Source organism: Micropterus dolomieu, linkage group LG17 (assembly GCF_021292245.1).
Source record: "Micropterus dolomieu isolate WLL.071019.BEF.003 ecotype Adirondacks linkage group LG17, ASM2129224v1, whole genome shotgun sequence".
NCBI classification, from domain to species: Eukaryota; Metazoa; Chordata; class Actinopteri; order Centrarchiformes; family Centrarchidae; genus Micropterus; species Micropterus dolomieu.
Window position 1 is genome coordinate 3,617,534 of NC_060166.1, and position 14,841 is coordinate 3,632,374.

At 41.6% G+C, this 14,841-nt stretch overlaps 1 protein-coding gene across 1 annotated transcript in view; it reads right to left on the reverse strand.

Annotated features, from left to right (window-relative positions):
• Positions 1-14,841, reverse strand: part of ngef (neuronal guanine nucleotide exchange factor) — a 64,554-nt gene that overhangs the window by 13,943 nt on the left and 35,770 nt on the right. Inside the window, exons 10-13 of the mRNA XM_046074055.1 lie at positions 10,007-10,136; positions 9,754-9,828; positions 8,569-8,658; positions 504-667 (exon numbers count right to left, since the gene is read on the reverse strand). Of these exons, the coding sequence (XP_045930011.1) occupies positions 504-667; positions 8,569-8,658; positions 9,754-9,828; positions 10,007-10,136 (459 nt within the window). The remainder of the gene's footprint in view (positions 1-503; positions 668-8,568; positions 8,659-9,753; positions 9,829-10,006; positions 10,137-14,841) is intronic.

Consider the following 14,841-nt stretch of genomic DNA (forward strand, 5'->3'; position numbering starts at 1 on the left):
GCTGGCAGACATTTATAAATTTTGGTGTCTGCTGTGCACCATTCTATACATATAAAAAAATAATTTTAGCGTATATCAAGAGCGCCACCTAGTGGCCAGTTGGCGCCAGTGTTTTTGCACAGCCTCAGGGTGTCACGAGAAGCTACTGGCCTGAGTTGTGGGTAAATCAGACATACCAATGTGGAGATATGAGATCACTTCATTTTTAATGCCACCTAGTAGCCAATTTGCACCACATTTTGCATAGAGTCCCTGTGGGGCATTGGAATATACCGTGCAGCAATCAAGTCCAAGAACGCTGGTACTGTGATTGGCTCAGGCTTGAACCCCTAATTATAACCTTCATGAAGTTAGGATGAATTGCAAGACTGTTGTATTAGACAGCGTTAAATTTAGCTAGTTGTCTCTAAAAAACTTGCAACTGAGTGTAAAGAGACTGACAAAACAAGTCATTTGTTAAAAAACAAGGATTTCACAGTGAGAATACCTTACCAAATGCTTACCTAGAGCTGCGCTTGGTGACCAGCAGCAGATTGTTAAAAAGGAACAAGTAGACTGGTTGGTAGAGCTTACGACTCCGCATCGTCCTAGTGCTCTTAGGTCCAGCCATTAGCTGCACCTCCCCCTTCTTTAACAACCAGCGTGAGTGCGAAATGATGGGCACAGACTACAGAAGATAACAGATATACAGATAATAGTCCCTGCAATGCTTTAGTTTGTATGTAATTTGGTCACTTTAGATATTACAGAAAATCTTGTTACCCTAACTGATAGATGTACCATACATTTATATTTGCAACTGTGTTTTGTTTGACCTCTATGACCATCAGCAAGTGTAGAGAACAATCCGTGTATGGTCCATTCTTTGATTATTCCATTTAAAAACCAAATCAGAAAAACCACAAAAACAAGTAGTCTTTTGTCTTTTTTCCAATTTTAAAACTAATCATTGAAAAATGGAAAAATGGTAATAAAAAAACCAGACATGTGTTTTTGTTTTGTTTTTTAACCCAAAACAGAAAAACAAAGCAGCTGCGTTTTGTTCTATCTGTGACCAGTGTTGTATCACTACTTGTTTTCAAACTAACTGGCTGCTGTGAAAGTGTGTGTGCTGTTGTTTGCAACAGCTGTGGTCTGCCTCCACCCCCAGATTGGTCACTGTAACTGACTCTGAGAAAAGTCTATTAAGAAGGTAACCACTTCAAATCTTTATTTTATTAGTTTCCTCTTTTAATATTATGAGTCCTTTTATTAAAGCTCTTAAAAAAGGATAATTAAGACATAAGCTCCTCTGAAAACATGATTTGTGATATTTTTGGGGGGCCCCTAAAATATTAACAATATGCTATTTTTGCCATTCACTATTTTTCTGTATCATCATGGATCATGTGTAAATAAGGAGCGTCAGGGTTCACTGTCCGTCCGCAGTGCACCGGGCCTCCTCTCCCTCGCCCTGTACACTCCAGTGCACAGCAGGCTAGCATCAGAGGTTTCCAATTTTTTAAGTTCAGGGGAAAATGATTTTCCGCCATCTTGAACCTGAATCTGCGAGCACTCACGTGGTCAGATCCACCCCTCTCTTAGTCTCTCCCTCTCCTTTGTCTCTCTCTCTCTCTCTCTCACACACACACACACACACACACACACACACACACACACACACACACACACACACACACACACACACTTGCTGGATTGTTGTATGTGTTTGTATGATTTGTTTATTGGCTTTATTTCATTTTACTTAGAATAGTTAATAGTGATTTACTTGCTAGTTGTTGGTCATTGATCTATGCTGGAGTTGAATAAATCCTATTATAATTTTAAGAAGTCGTTGTCTGTGATTATTTGTGTATAATGTTGTAGTTAGAGTTGTTTGCAACGGCCAGTGTACGGACTCACCCTTCTCTGTTTGCCATCTATAGGTGGACCCCTTTTTAGACTGATCATACTTGGCTCATATTTGGTTATTAGCCCCTGATACCAGAGTGGTATTTCTTAATAATAATTAATCATTTTGAATATTAATAATTGTGACATTTTAACCGTTTGTTTTTTTGGTATAATTAACAAAGGCAGAAACCAGAAACAGGCCATTTTTTCATTTTTTGAATTGTGTGACAAAACTAAAAAACAATATTCAGCTTGATTTTTCGTTTTTGTTTTTTTTTTTAATCAAAAATGTCTCATTTTCCTTTCTTACAGACAAACCAATTTATTACTCAATATTTCCTTTCATTGGTGGGTGGGACTTCATCAACCCCTTGCTTCTGATTGGATAGTGTGTTCTATCAGTTATGTTTGTGCTTCAGGCTACTCTTTAAAATTAAGGTTCTACCAAAGAATCTCTATTACTGCTGTGGTTCTCCCTCTTTGCCATAAGACGATGCAATGTCTACACAAAATTTTACTCTTAGTTGACAGTTTATTAGCAAAAACTAATTACATAATGCAATAAATCCTCCTTCATGATAAGAGATTAACAGTTTATGAGAGGTGGCGATTCAACTGTATGAACAGTTTGGAGCATGTAGTTTGTGGTGCTGTTAAACCGTAGCGTATTAAACAAGGTGTGTCTGTCATTTAGTCTCGCCTCACAGATTAAGGCAAGCATGCCAAAATGACCAGCAGGTGTTGCACTGCACTCCCTCAGCTGTGATCACCTGGAGCCACTTGAGAAAACTGCTCCACTGAGTTAATTCTGCAGTGCTTAAAGATTCATCACACCTGACATGGTCTAGTTAGGCTTAGTTTTATGTCTACTCAATTTCTATTGCCAATAGCAAGGCTAGGCTGAAGAGAGTGAAAACTTTTAGGGAGGCGTGATCATCAAAACCAATGATGCAGCACCGACATTTTCCACACACAGGATGAAAACAAATTGGTATTGCAGGCTGATAACCTACAGTTGTCAAAAAGACCAAAAAGATAATTGTCCCTATCTTGTGCAAAGCGCAGCGCAAGTGTCTAGTTTCCAACTGGTGCAGTTGACATTTGTGCGCCAAGCGACCAAGTTATAACAAATGCACTTGCGCCCATGGGAGTGTTGGTCTTAAAATGAGATGTGGTCAGGCACATTGTTGGCGCATTGCTGTTGAGGCAGCAGAAAGTGATTGCACCATTGACCCCCCCCCCCCAAAAAACAGGTCTAAAATCAATGGCACAGTATTTCATTATTTTTGTTATTTTAGGGCAGCATTACTGTGACACTGTGCGCATTTATGTACGAGGCACAGCAGCGTAACTTCATTGATTATTAAAATCTCCTGACACGCTCTGACAGGATTGGTCAGGATCTAATGTTAATTGATGTTCTGTGTTCTTTTACACATCCAAAAGGTCTCACACACAGTCCAGGTTCATACATTGAAACTGTTTGGAGTAAATATTGGAGCCGTCCTCCATCAGAGTGTCTAAATAATTTCAGAAGCTATGTTGAATTCTGTTTCCTCTGGAGAGTTTCCTCTGTCCTGTCATATCAAGTTTATAACTTAAGCTTTTTTCTTTTTTGCTGCTCAAATACCCCACAATATTTGATGCAACTTTATTTAGCACATGATGTTTAAAATGACCGACAGCAGCCTCTCTAAGCATGAAAGTAAATCGTTAAAGAAAATATTCATACATCAACAACACAAAATAAAGAAACCAGTGTAGAGGAGAGATGTGACCCACGACCGGTTATCATAGTTTATGTTAATGCAGTGCAGTGAGAATCCAGCATCTGTCTGTTAACAGACTGGAGTTCCGACACTTCACTGATAAATTGCAACACAGGCTTCATGATCAGAGATGGTTTTTATATCACGTCCACACTTCTCTCCATCTCCACTCTCTGCTGTGAGTCTGCAGTTCAGTCAGTCAATTGGTGTTTTTCATAATGCGCCATTCACGCTATTATAATAGCAATGCGCCAAGGTACAAGCGCACCTGGCTTTAAAAGGGAAATGACACTGATTGGTGTATTGCATGTTATGCCCTACACACCCATGACTAATTCACAGACTAAGTGCGGACCTTTTTAACCATGCGCTGCCGTCAAACTAGCAAAATTGGAGTTGGATATGTATAAAGATTTGCCCACTCGCCATTTTTAACTGCCCCCTCAGTCACTTCATCCTAGCGCTAGGCCTGGTCAGACCGTCTGAGATGTAACATTCTGTGTCTGACGCTGAGGCTACATCAAATGACTTGAACTGTGATGTACTGGCATTTGGGTTCTCCATCATGATAATACGCACACTCACAGACTGGAGATAGTTTAATGCGCTTGCTACAGTAATATGGGAAAAATGGTCGCAGGAGTGTACATATGTTTCATTAAAACTAACAAAAGCTGTTTGCTGTTTTGTATAGCAGCTGTTTTATTTGCAAATTTGATAAAACCTGGGCAATAGTAATTAATAAAATATGATATGGTTATTTAGTCTTATTGGCTTGCATCTGACATCAAGGCTATTTTTCAAAATCATATCAGGGGTGATAGAAGCTTCAGACATAATTGTGCTAAATGATCATCTATGGCTACAAAGATGCAAAACCCCTTCTCTTACTCAGGATTTCAAATGTTGGCAGTCTTAAGTGTGTGTAGAGTTGTTACTGTCAGCGCTATATTTGTAATATTAAATTCATATTTAATGTGGTTTCCACTGTAATGGACCAAGCGGTTTCCCTTTTCTACCAGCAAATGGCACAATTTAAATGAATGCCTGGTTTGTGTCTTTGGTAACTGTTTTAAATCCAGATTATTGATATAAATGCATTTATTATTGTTCATTTTATTTATTTATTATTATTTGCAGCCTAGTTATCATCTTCATCATCCACCCTCAGCCCAGAGTTAAACCTGCATGCCCTTCTGTTCTAACCTGGTTCTAACACTGCTGTCAGCTTCTAGCAGCTCTGACAACAATGTAGGCCCTCTGGGCAAAAGAATGATTTACCAGTGTGCTATATACTGTGTGACTACTGTTTTAAGAGGTGAGTATATGAGAAATTGTATGGGCATGAAACGTACTGAACGTGGGTCATGCAGCAAGACAACAACCCCAAGCACACAAGTTGTTCTACCAAGTGTTTTGGAAGGCCAAGTCAAAGTTTTGACATTAAAATGATAGAAATGTTGTGGAAGGATGAGGAAGCGAGCAGCTCATGTGAGGAAACCAACCAACATCCAAGAGTTGAAGCTGTAATGTACAGAGGAATGGGCAAAGATTCATCCAAGTCAATGAGCAGGACTGTTCAACAATTAGCGGAAACGTTTAGTTGTTTAGTTGCAGTTATTGCTGCACAGGGGGTTGATATCAGATCCTAAAAGCAAAGGTTCACACACTTTTGCCACTCACAGATATGCAATATTGGATAATGCTGAGGCAGATTGGAGAGTACATATGGAGGTTTGTGGGGTGAGGAGTTCCTTGAAGTAGGGTGGGAAGGGGGTGGCTTCACCATGGATGCACTTGTGGGTAGGAGGGACACCTCGACTCAATCCTGAGTGAGACAGGAAGCCAGTGGAGTGATTTGAGGATGTACAGAAATATAGAAAATTGTAACAGGTGCAGAAACTTCGAGCTCCACTTCGAACGTGAAACTGTAGACAGGAGTGTGTGTCCTTATTGAGCAGTAGGTTGTTCTCTGAGCACCACTCTGCAAGATTATCAATTTCCTTCCGATATGAAGTCTCATCGATGTTGAGCACTAGAGTGGAGGAGGTGTGTCCGCCAATCCAAACTGACTGGGGCCTGTTTGTGAGGAAGTCCAATATCCAATTGCAGAGTGTTGTATTTAAACCCAGAGTGCTGAGTTTGTTGATCAGTTTCATGGAGGAGATTGTGTTGAATTCTCAAGGTGTGTGAGGGCTGAGTGAAGGGCAGTGGAGATTCTGAAAGAACTGGTGAGGGTCCAGGCGTGCTGCAATGTTTTTTTTATGTGCTGAAGAACCAGTTTCTCAAAGCACTTCATCAGAATGGGGGTGAGAGCCACAGGGTGGTAGTCATTCAGACTTTTTAGGTCCAGGAACGATGGTGGCTGTCTTGAAGCAGGTGGGAACCCTCTCCTGAGATACTGAGATGTTGAAAATGTCAACTAGCTGATTGGCAGGTTTGTAGTTCACGGCCAGGAATGTTATCAGGCCCAGCTGATTTACTCATATTCACTCTCAGCAGGACTCTCCTCACATCTGCTGTGATACTGACAGGGGCCGGTCCTCTGGAGGTGGAGTAGACTTTACAACTGACTCTTTGTTGAGGAGATCAAATGGTGCGTTCCATTTATCTCGGAAGTCGGAGGTCAGAGCTGGGAATGACGTCACACCCGAGTTGACGACGTTCCAGTTAACAAGTTGGAAAACCTCGCTCAGCCAGGTTAGCCATTGATACGCCGGTTGATTAAAAAAACGCATTGGGCGGTATTTACGCACACTAAACACTGTAGCCACACGACCACATACAGCACTTTGTGTATGAACATTTCTATAAGACAAGTACAGAGAAGTGCTAATAAACAGTATAAACTAGAGCTTTCACTAACTGTTGATACCCCGACAGCGATCTTAAGTCGGGATTCCAACTTTGAAATTTTGACCTTTGAACTCGGAAAATCCGACTTCCCATGTCAAATGGAATGCACCAAAAGCAAGCATAAAAGGTGTTAAGTTCATCAGGTAATGTGGCCTCACACATGATGGGGGAGCTCCTGCTTTTGTAGCCTGTGATGTTTTGATGGCCTGCCACATATATTTGGTGGTGTTGGTGTTGAGGTGTTTAAAATGTTCTGGCTGATATTGTACAACAGTATGTTTAAATCTTTTCATTTCAAGCAAAAAGCTATAAAAGTTAAAAAGCAAAAAAAAGACTACCTTGGCATGTGGCCTTCTTAATTTCTAATAGTGTCCCTCAAAGTATTGACCACACCTGTTATTGAAAGAAAGTCTGAGCACCCAGTGTTCACCTGATCAACAATCAGGGCCGCAGTGCTGTAAGTGCGGGCATACTGTACCTGCTGAGGCCCAGCAGGTCTTCTGGCAGGCAGCTTTTCTGCAGTTAACTTTTGTAATGTTTTCCTCATCTAGGCCTATGTGTTTTTTTTACTCACATGGGGAGGAGTGCTCTCATAAAACACCTACAACATCGTAATCCTGACCGTTTTTTCTCTTCATGGAGGGAGGAACTGCTTGGTCAGGTCAAAGTTCAACTAAAAAGACGAAGTAGTCTTTTTGAATTTTAACTTTGTTTTTTGTTTGTATTTGTTAGCATACAATATCAGCCAGAACATTTAAAATATGGCCTCAGAGGCCTGACTGACGTCCTGAGAAGTCATTCTCAGCGTTGACAATCTGTCTTTTAAATAATTTAATTTAATGTTTTTAGATTTTCTTTTGAGGACATCTAAAGATTGAAGATTCACTCCTACATTAGGACATTTCTGATGTGAGTTTGTTGTCAGTGCTGCTAGAAGCAGATTTTCATCACCCTGGCAGAACGTTAGTGCTGCATAATGTTACAGATCTGACGATTGTACAAGCTTGGCTTTTATTTTAATATATTTACTATTACTTCCGGGTCACCTGGCCCACCCGTCTTGCTTTTCTTAATGTCTTTCTTGGATTCAGAAACCAAAAACTTTGTTTGTTTGGTTTGAAACGAAAAAAAGGTGGTTTTCCCATTTGTTCGTTTTGTGGTTCAAACAAAAAAACAAACTATCAAAATATAAACAGACCCAGGATACCAGGGCGGCTGTGGCTCAGGAGGTAGAGCGGGTTGGCCGTTAATCGGAAGGTCGGCGTTTCAATCTCTGGCTCCCCCTGGTTGCGTGTCGAAGTGTCCTTGGGCAAGATACTGAACCCCGAATTGCCTCTGGCGGCTGTTCCGCCAGTGTATGAGTGAGTGTGAATGTTAGTTTCCGTTTGAGCACTTAGGCTCAGTGTATGAATGTGTGTGACTGGTGAATGCAGATGTACTGTAAAAAGCGCTTTGAGTGGTCGAAAAGACTAGAAAGGCGCTATACAAGTACGGAGCATTTACATTTACATTTGCATACTCCAAGTAAGTATAAGGGGCAACTCAGCAATCCTCAATGAATTTCAGAGGTACTGGGTTTGTTCTTTTGGCTTTGTATATAAGACACTATATAGCTTTAAAATGAATCAGATTTTGTTGATTTTATTTATTCTATTTACAGTTGACTAGTGACCATCTGAATGCAAATACTGGGGAATTACGCTTTAAATAAGATTGTGGGATACATGTGCCTGCAAAGGATAAACCATGTGTCCATAACAGGGCAAAGGAAAAGCACATTCATTACCTACATTTCTCAAACCTTTGGAATGGGACAAACTTATTAATTTATGATATGATGATAAAACATTGCACCGCTGGATGTTTAGAAGTTTAGAAGTTTGTGCTGACCCTCTCCTCCCGTTTTGTTCCAGCGACATCAGTAAGGCTTCATATTAAGAAATAAATGCAGGCCACATCAAAATTAGGAAGGGCACAGAGCCCCATCACGATAACTGAACTGTATGACTTCATTCCAGTTGAAATTGCAAGACAATAAGACTTAGTTTACCTTGGATTTAAATTCCAATGTTTTCTCAATGCTGATTAGCTCCTCAGTGCGACTCATTTTTCGCACCCCCTCGTTACACTCTTTCACAATCTAAGGAAGACAAAGACAAAGGCAATGTTCAGACTGCAGGCCAGAAGTGACACAAATCTTTTTTTTTGCTCATATGTGACTCAGATCTGATCTTTCTGTAACAGTGTGAACAGGCCAAGTCACATGGAATCTGATCTTTTCCAGTTTGGATCAAATGTGTGTCTAGACTCAGGTCGGAATTGATGGAACTTTGACGTCACTCTAGAGGGAGCAACGGTGAATGAAAAAGCTCCACAAAAGCCATAATTCTTCTCTACCTTGCTATTATCTGCCCACAAATTCCCTTTCTTACACCTGAAATCCACCGGACCGCAAGCTCTCTATTGAGTTCCACACATGCTACTTGTCCAAGCAGACGCAGTACAGCGAGAGAGAGAGAGGGAGGGAGTTACGGGGCAGTTGGGTTGAGAGAAACCGTAATGAAAAGGACAGAGAGTTGTGAACACTTTTCATAATTCGGGAGAAATTTGACCCATGAGAGAACAATGAGGTTAGCAAGTAGGAGCTAACGGAGCTAACCTCTATGGCTCTGTTTACTTCTACACGATAGCGTGCTATGTGTGACGTAAAAATCTGAATTGACCATTAATGCCTGCAGTCTGAACGTAGACAAATATACACCATCAGTCCATATCCTTAGAAAATCATACAATATTGTTTTCTCTTCTTTGTATTTTGTACTTAGTTGTCATCGTTATGGATTTATAAAAATACATGTAGTTTTTAAATACTAAAACTGGCAAAAAAAGTGAAAAACAATTTAAATCATATATTGAAATCATGAAGATGATGATGTACAAACAGGGAGGTTGTCAGACACCAAAACAGTGCACAGCTGTTTGTAATTTTTATATAATATTTACAACATTAAAAAGTTATCATGGTAACAATAATTGTATCCTTCAACTCATCAATGTAAATTGTGCTGTTCATGATGCAGTAATATATGAGGAATCTGTGCTTGCACATATTTGATCTAGCCAATGCAGTGCGTAAATAAACGTGCCAACATAAAGATGGTCATTTCATTATGTTAGCACTATCCTTACAACTGCCTCACTGCATTTATGAACCCAACCTGATATTGATGCTCACCTGTTCCAGTTGCTGATGGGCTTTAATAGCATTAGCTTCCCTCTCTGAGTTTTCCTCTGCTTTTTTCAGGATATTCTGAGTAGAGAAAGTCAAATAAAAACAACAACAAAAAAAATCTACAGTGGCACCAAACTCCCATTTATTACTGTAAATGTAAATGTTTAAAATATGTCCAAACCCACTGCTAAATCTTACCATTTTATTGTACAGTATGTTTTTTATCCATTTAATTAACTCAAGTTGACACACTCACTTGTATGAGCAGCTTGAGCCTTGTGATTCTCTGGAAAGGAAGGATTAGGAATGAAGTAAAGGACAGCCCCCTAACACGTGGATGGTTCTCCAGCGTTGCCATGGCCTCCCGAAATGCCTGGTTTCCCTCCCTGAACAGATGTTAAGACAACACAATGCTTAGTTGATTGTCCATTACACACACACACACACACACACACACACACACACACACACACTCAGACACATACACAAATTCTTTCTCTTCGATGCAGTGATGTGAGACAGAAGAAGACACTGTTACACTTGCCTTTGTCATCAAGATCACAATAGCTGTGTTGAGGGTTGATTGATTTCATTTTATTGAAGTTTCCCTGGCTGCACCACAACATCCCAGATCAAGCTATTACATTCAACGTGCAGAGAAGGCAGACTCTGTGTTTAAGTCAACGATGCTTGGTGCTCAGACGCAGTCATGGGGATTTGGACAATGTTTACCAGCTGTGGAATTTTGTATTGTTAAGACGTCAACCACATAATCTTCCCAGGGAATTCGCCAGTGTTTTTGTTGTTGCTGGTTACCTTCCTCCAGAAGCCAAATTCCCGTGCAAGGTTCTTCTCAGCTTTTACATTGGAGAAATAAAAAAGGATCCTGACTGAAAACATCACTAACTGGCATGGGATGTCAGAAGATCATTGGTACCCATCTCCCGAGCATCAGTGATATCGGTGAGGTGAGGTGCCTGCAGAGCCCAAAGGATACTAAAGTACCCACCCAGCCACAGCCTGTTCACCCTGATGCCTTCTGGGAAGAGATATAGAAGTTTCAGCTGCCACACCACCAGAGTGCAGAGCAGCTTCTTCCCCCCAAGCTATCAGACTCTTAAACTCTAATTCATCCTCAGCACTGCTCCAGTGAATATTTTTCACACATCCATATGCCAATATTCACTCAGAGTCACAGCGCCACCTGCAGGCAACAGGAAATGACACATTTTACGCTGTAATCTACTACTCCGAGCAGGTTGGACAAATCACTTTCAAAAGTGTCCCAGAAAACCCTTAACACATTGATGAAGCCGTGTTGTAAAACTTGTGAGTTTGCAGTTAATGGCGTGGTGGAGGCTTAGCGGCGAAGTTCCATGCTTCGCTGTGACACAGGAAGCTGTTGTAACTTCACTGTACATGCTCAGATCTGTGCGAAAGTTTACACGTTTAATAAGAGTCCCACCCTGAACACATGTACATGCCGACATTCACCCATAGTTATAGTCCCACCTGCTGGCAACAGGATCTAATTAGTCTGTAATGTTGGAGATTTGAGTGATGTGAGCTGATCTCAGGGGGAGATTAGCTTTGGTGTGAGAGGTTGGACATGAGGATACATTGTGATTATAAGTGGATGCTTATAACTTCAGCCATGTACAGTGATTACAGAGCAATTTATGTTGTGATATAGGCTTATTATAGTATATTATTAGATGCTTGGTGTTTGATGTGGATAAAATTGGTTGGTTTGAGCTTCTAGCTGAGTCTCCTAGCTTCACAGAGGTGTGTAGCATGAATAGGGTGACAAAACAATCTGATCGTCCACTGATTTGCCATTTGCGTTTTGCACAATACCGGGGGCGTTGGTGTTCAAATCAGACTGGAACTTTTCATAAACATTAATTAAAAATGTTTGCAGATGGGTAAAAACTACTTTCTCCAGGACTTTAGATAAGAAAGATAGTTTAGAGAAGGGCCTGAAGTTAGAAAGAACAGAGGGGTTGAGATTTTCCGTTTTTAACAGGGGCTGCACAACAGCCTGTTTAAAGGCAGACAGAACATAACCAGAGACAAGACAGGTATTTATCAATGACAAAATACATGGTCTAATAGCGTCAAAGACTTCCCTAATCAGACAAGAGGTAATGCTGTCTGAGAGACAATTCGTGGGCCACAGATGATGAACCTCTTCAGATAGGGAGGAGACTGATATTGGCTGAAACTGATCCAGGACGTCAAGGCACATAGGAGGAACAGATGGTTCATGGTCAGAGGATGTGGTTACAGAAGATTGAAGGGCAAAAATCTTTAAAAAAAATAATTTTAGAAAAGTCACAGAGGTCCAATGTAGGTATAACAGGATCAGAATCACGGGGATTTGTAAGGGTGAGACCAGGTTAGATCTAAAATTAGATTATGCAGATTTTACAGCTCTCCGATAGTCAGACAGATATTGCTGTAGGATGTCATATGACCCCACTTTCTCCATCCGCAGGTCTCCCAGCAGCTTCCGCTCCCCTGTTCCAACCTCCGGTGGATGCCAGCCTTGAAATTGGCGACTCCAGCCTTGAGGGAGCCAGGAGTGTGTCGTCTCTGTTCCACTATATGGCAAGGCAAGCTAACATTGAGCTAAAAGGATGCTAACGTCAGGCTAACATGCGGTCTGCCCGTGGATCAGCCGGCTGTCGTTAGCCACACTGTGTGTGCCACTGCTGTTATGTTGTAACCTGCAGCTCGAGCACACAGTCCACTCCGTCTGTTCGGTCAGAGGGCCCTTTTCTGTTGGGATGGGTAGAGACGTGCCTCTCTCAAGTGGTGGGCTATGGCAACCGGCAGCGCTTGTAGAAGCAGCAGCTGGTAGCTCCTACAAACTTTGCTACACTTTTGTTTTTTATCTGTTTTTCCCGGCTTTATTGCGTTACCTCTGACATAAATACTGTCATTGGAAGATGAAGACGAGGTTTTTGAATTAGAGCAGCCCCCCCTTCCAAAATATTGCTTCCAGCGCCCCCCATCGTCCTCGGAACGCCTCCTGGGGGGCACTGGAAGCAATATTTTGGAAGGGGGGGCACTGAGCTGCTTTTGGGGGGCGTTTGTTGGATAGAAATTCTAATGCGAGTTTACACTAAAGATTCACAACAATACGAGTTTGAACTTTAAACTACTTGCAAAAAACTGTGGTCTACAACATTAAAACCTGCCAGTTTAGTCCACTGCGACTGGACGAGACTGTATTTTTTCTCCGTCAGCTACTTGTGGTGCAGCTCCATGCTGCCTTCACGGGAAGAAGGAAGTCAGAGTATCATCTCTAAAATTTTACCCACATGGCGTTTACTGTGTAAACTCTGGAAAACTGACGTTCTCTTTCTTGGTGGAAAAGTGTTTATTTCTCTGAGGAATACGCCATGAACACATTTACAAGACGGATATTCTGCTGTCGGACTCACCCTGAAAGCAACTTGGCTGCCACACCAGCGAGTGACGTGGACCCACCTCGCGCTGTGAGTCGCAGACAGTTTGTGCCAAAGCAGACATATACAGTAGTTTCAGCAGGCTATAAAAATGTAACGTTAGAAACTGAAGCCCTGTCTTGCTCTGTTGGGGATTGTAAGTGGCACTTTATCAGAAGTGCTGAAGTTAACGTGTGTGGAATTATTCGTGAGCTTTCTGTCGGAACACAGGTGTTGGTTAGTTTTTTTCCCCCCGGCATGAGCACCTCCTCGTCTCATTCAGTTATGTCTGTTAGACGGCGAGGGGAAACTTCCAGCGAATCAGTAACATAATGCAGTGCAGGGCATGTAGTAAAATATTTTAATTCTCTTTAAATAGGCTAATGACGTTAGTCTCCTAATATTACGACTATTTTTCTTTACATTTCAGAGAACTCAGATATGTGGGAGAGATTCTGAATGTGCATAAAGTTTTGAACATGAGCAGATAAGTTAGTGTTTCCCGTACATTCATTTATTTGTGGCAGCCCGCCACAATATCAACGCTGACTGCCACATATTGATTTTCGATTTTAGGCCTATTTAAAACCTTATTTGAGCTGCAGGCAGCGCGTATTCACGCAGCACATCCTCTCGCTCGTCTCTCTCATCCGTCCCACGATCTCTCTCTCTCCCTCGTTAACACAGCTGCACACATCTGTCCAACAAAACGCTGTCAATGTCGGAGACCCAGCTATTAAAAGTTATTAGCAAGCATGTAAGGAGCCTTGCTAATAAGGAGAGCCAAGTTAATGTTAGAATACAGCTCCACAGTTACACTGTCATTCTGTGGGAAACACTGAGTTATGATAAGTTATTAACAGATGAGCTAATAAAGTCCAGTCAATAACAAAGACTTAATCATGTGTGTTGACTCAGCAGGGATGATATTAAATAAGTTGATCTACAGGAGAAAAATATTTAAAAGCAATGAGAATGCCTGAGAGCCTCACTACATTATATTCTATTATAATTATATATTTTGAATTGTCACCTGCCACCTGAATTTTTAGACATTTCCACCATAAATTGGTGCAGAAAAGGCAGAAATTGGAGGAGAAATTTTCACCAGAATGCAGGAAATTAAGAGTTTAATGCTCAAAATCTTCTGGGGGAGGACCCCATACTCGCCGCTTATTAAGGGCGCTGGCCCAAAAAAGGTTGAGAACCACTGGTTTAGACCTATGCTGCTGCCATCTTGTCCTGTCATGAAGGTTTCAGTTGACAGGTTTTCAGTTCGCTCACCCCTTGGGGAAGCGTTTCCTGAACAGGGCGCAGCTGTCCTGTGCCCTAATCCTAATCCTAATTTTATGATGCTCCTATGCTAAACCTGCTCGTGCAGGCCCTGCTTTGTGCGCAGCTGGAACAGTCGCAGTGCGTAACCTTCATCTGCGCCTGCAAAGGCCCCCCCTATCCCATCTCAGGCCTCTTACGCGTGGGGTTTGCCTCTTCCATATCGTCGGTGATTGGGCGTAGGCAGGTGGGCCTGTGCTTGGTGGTTCTGTATGGGCCCAGTGAGGCGTTGACTCATCCTGTTTCACCTCTAACCCAATAGCGATAGTCTAAGAGGGCTGCGCCTATATAAAGTAGAACGTTACAT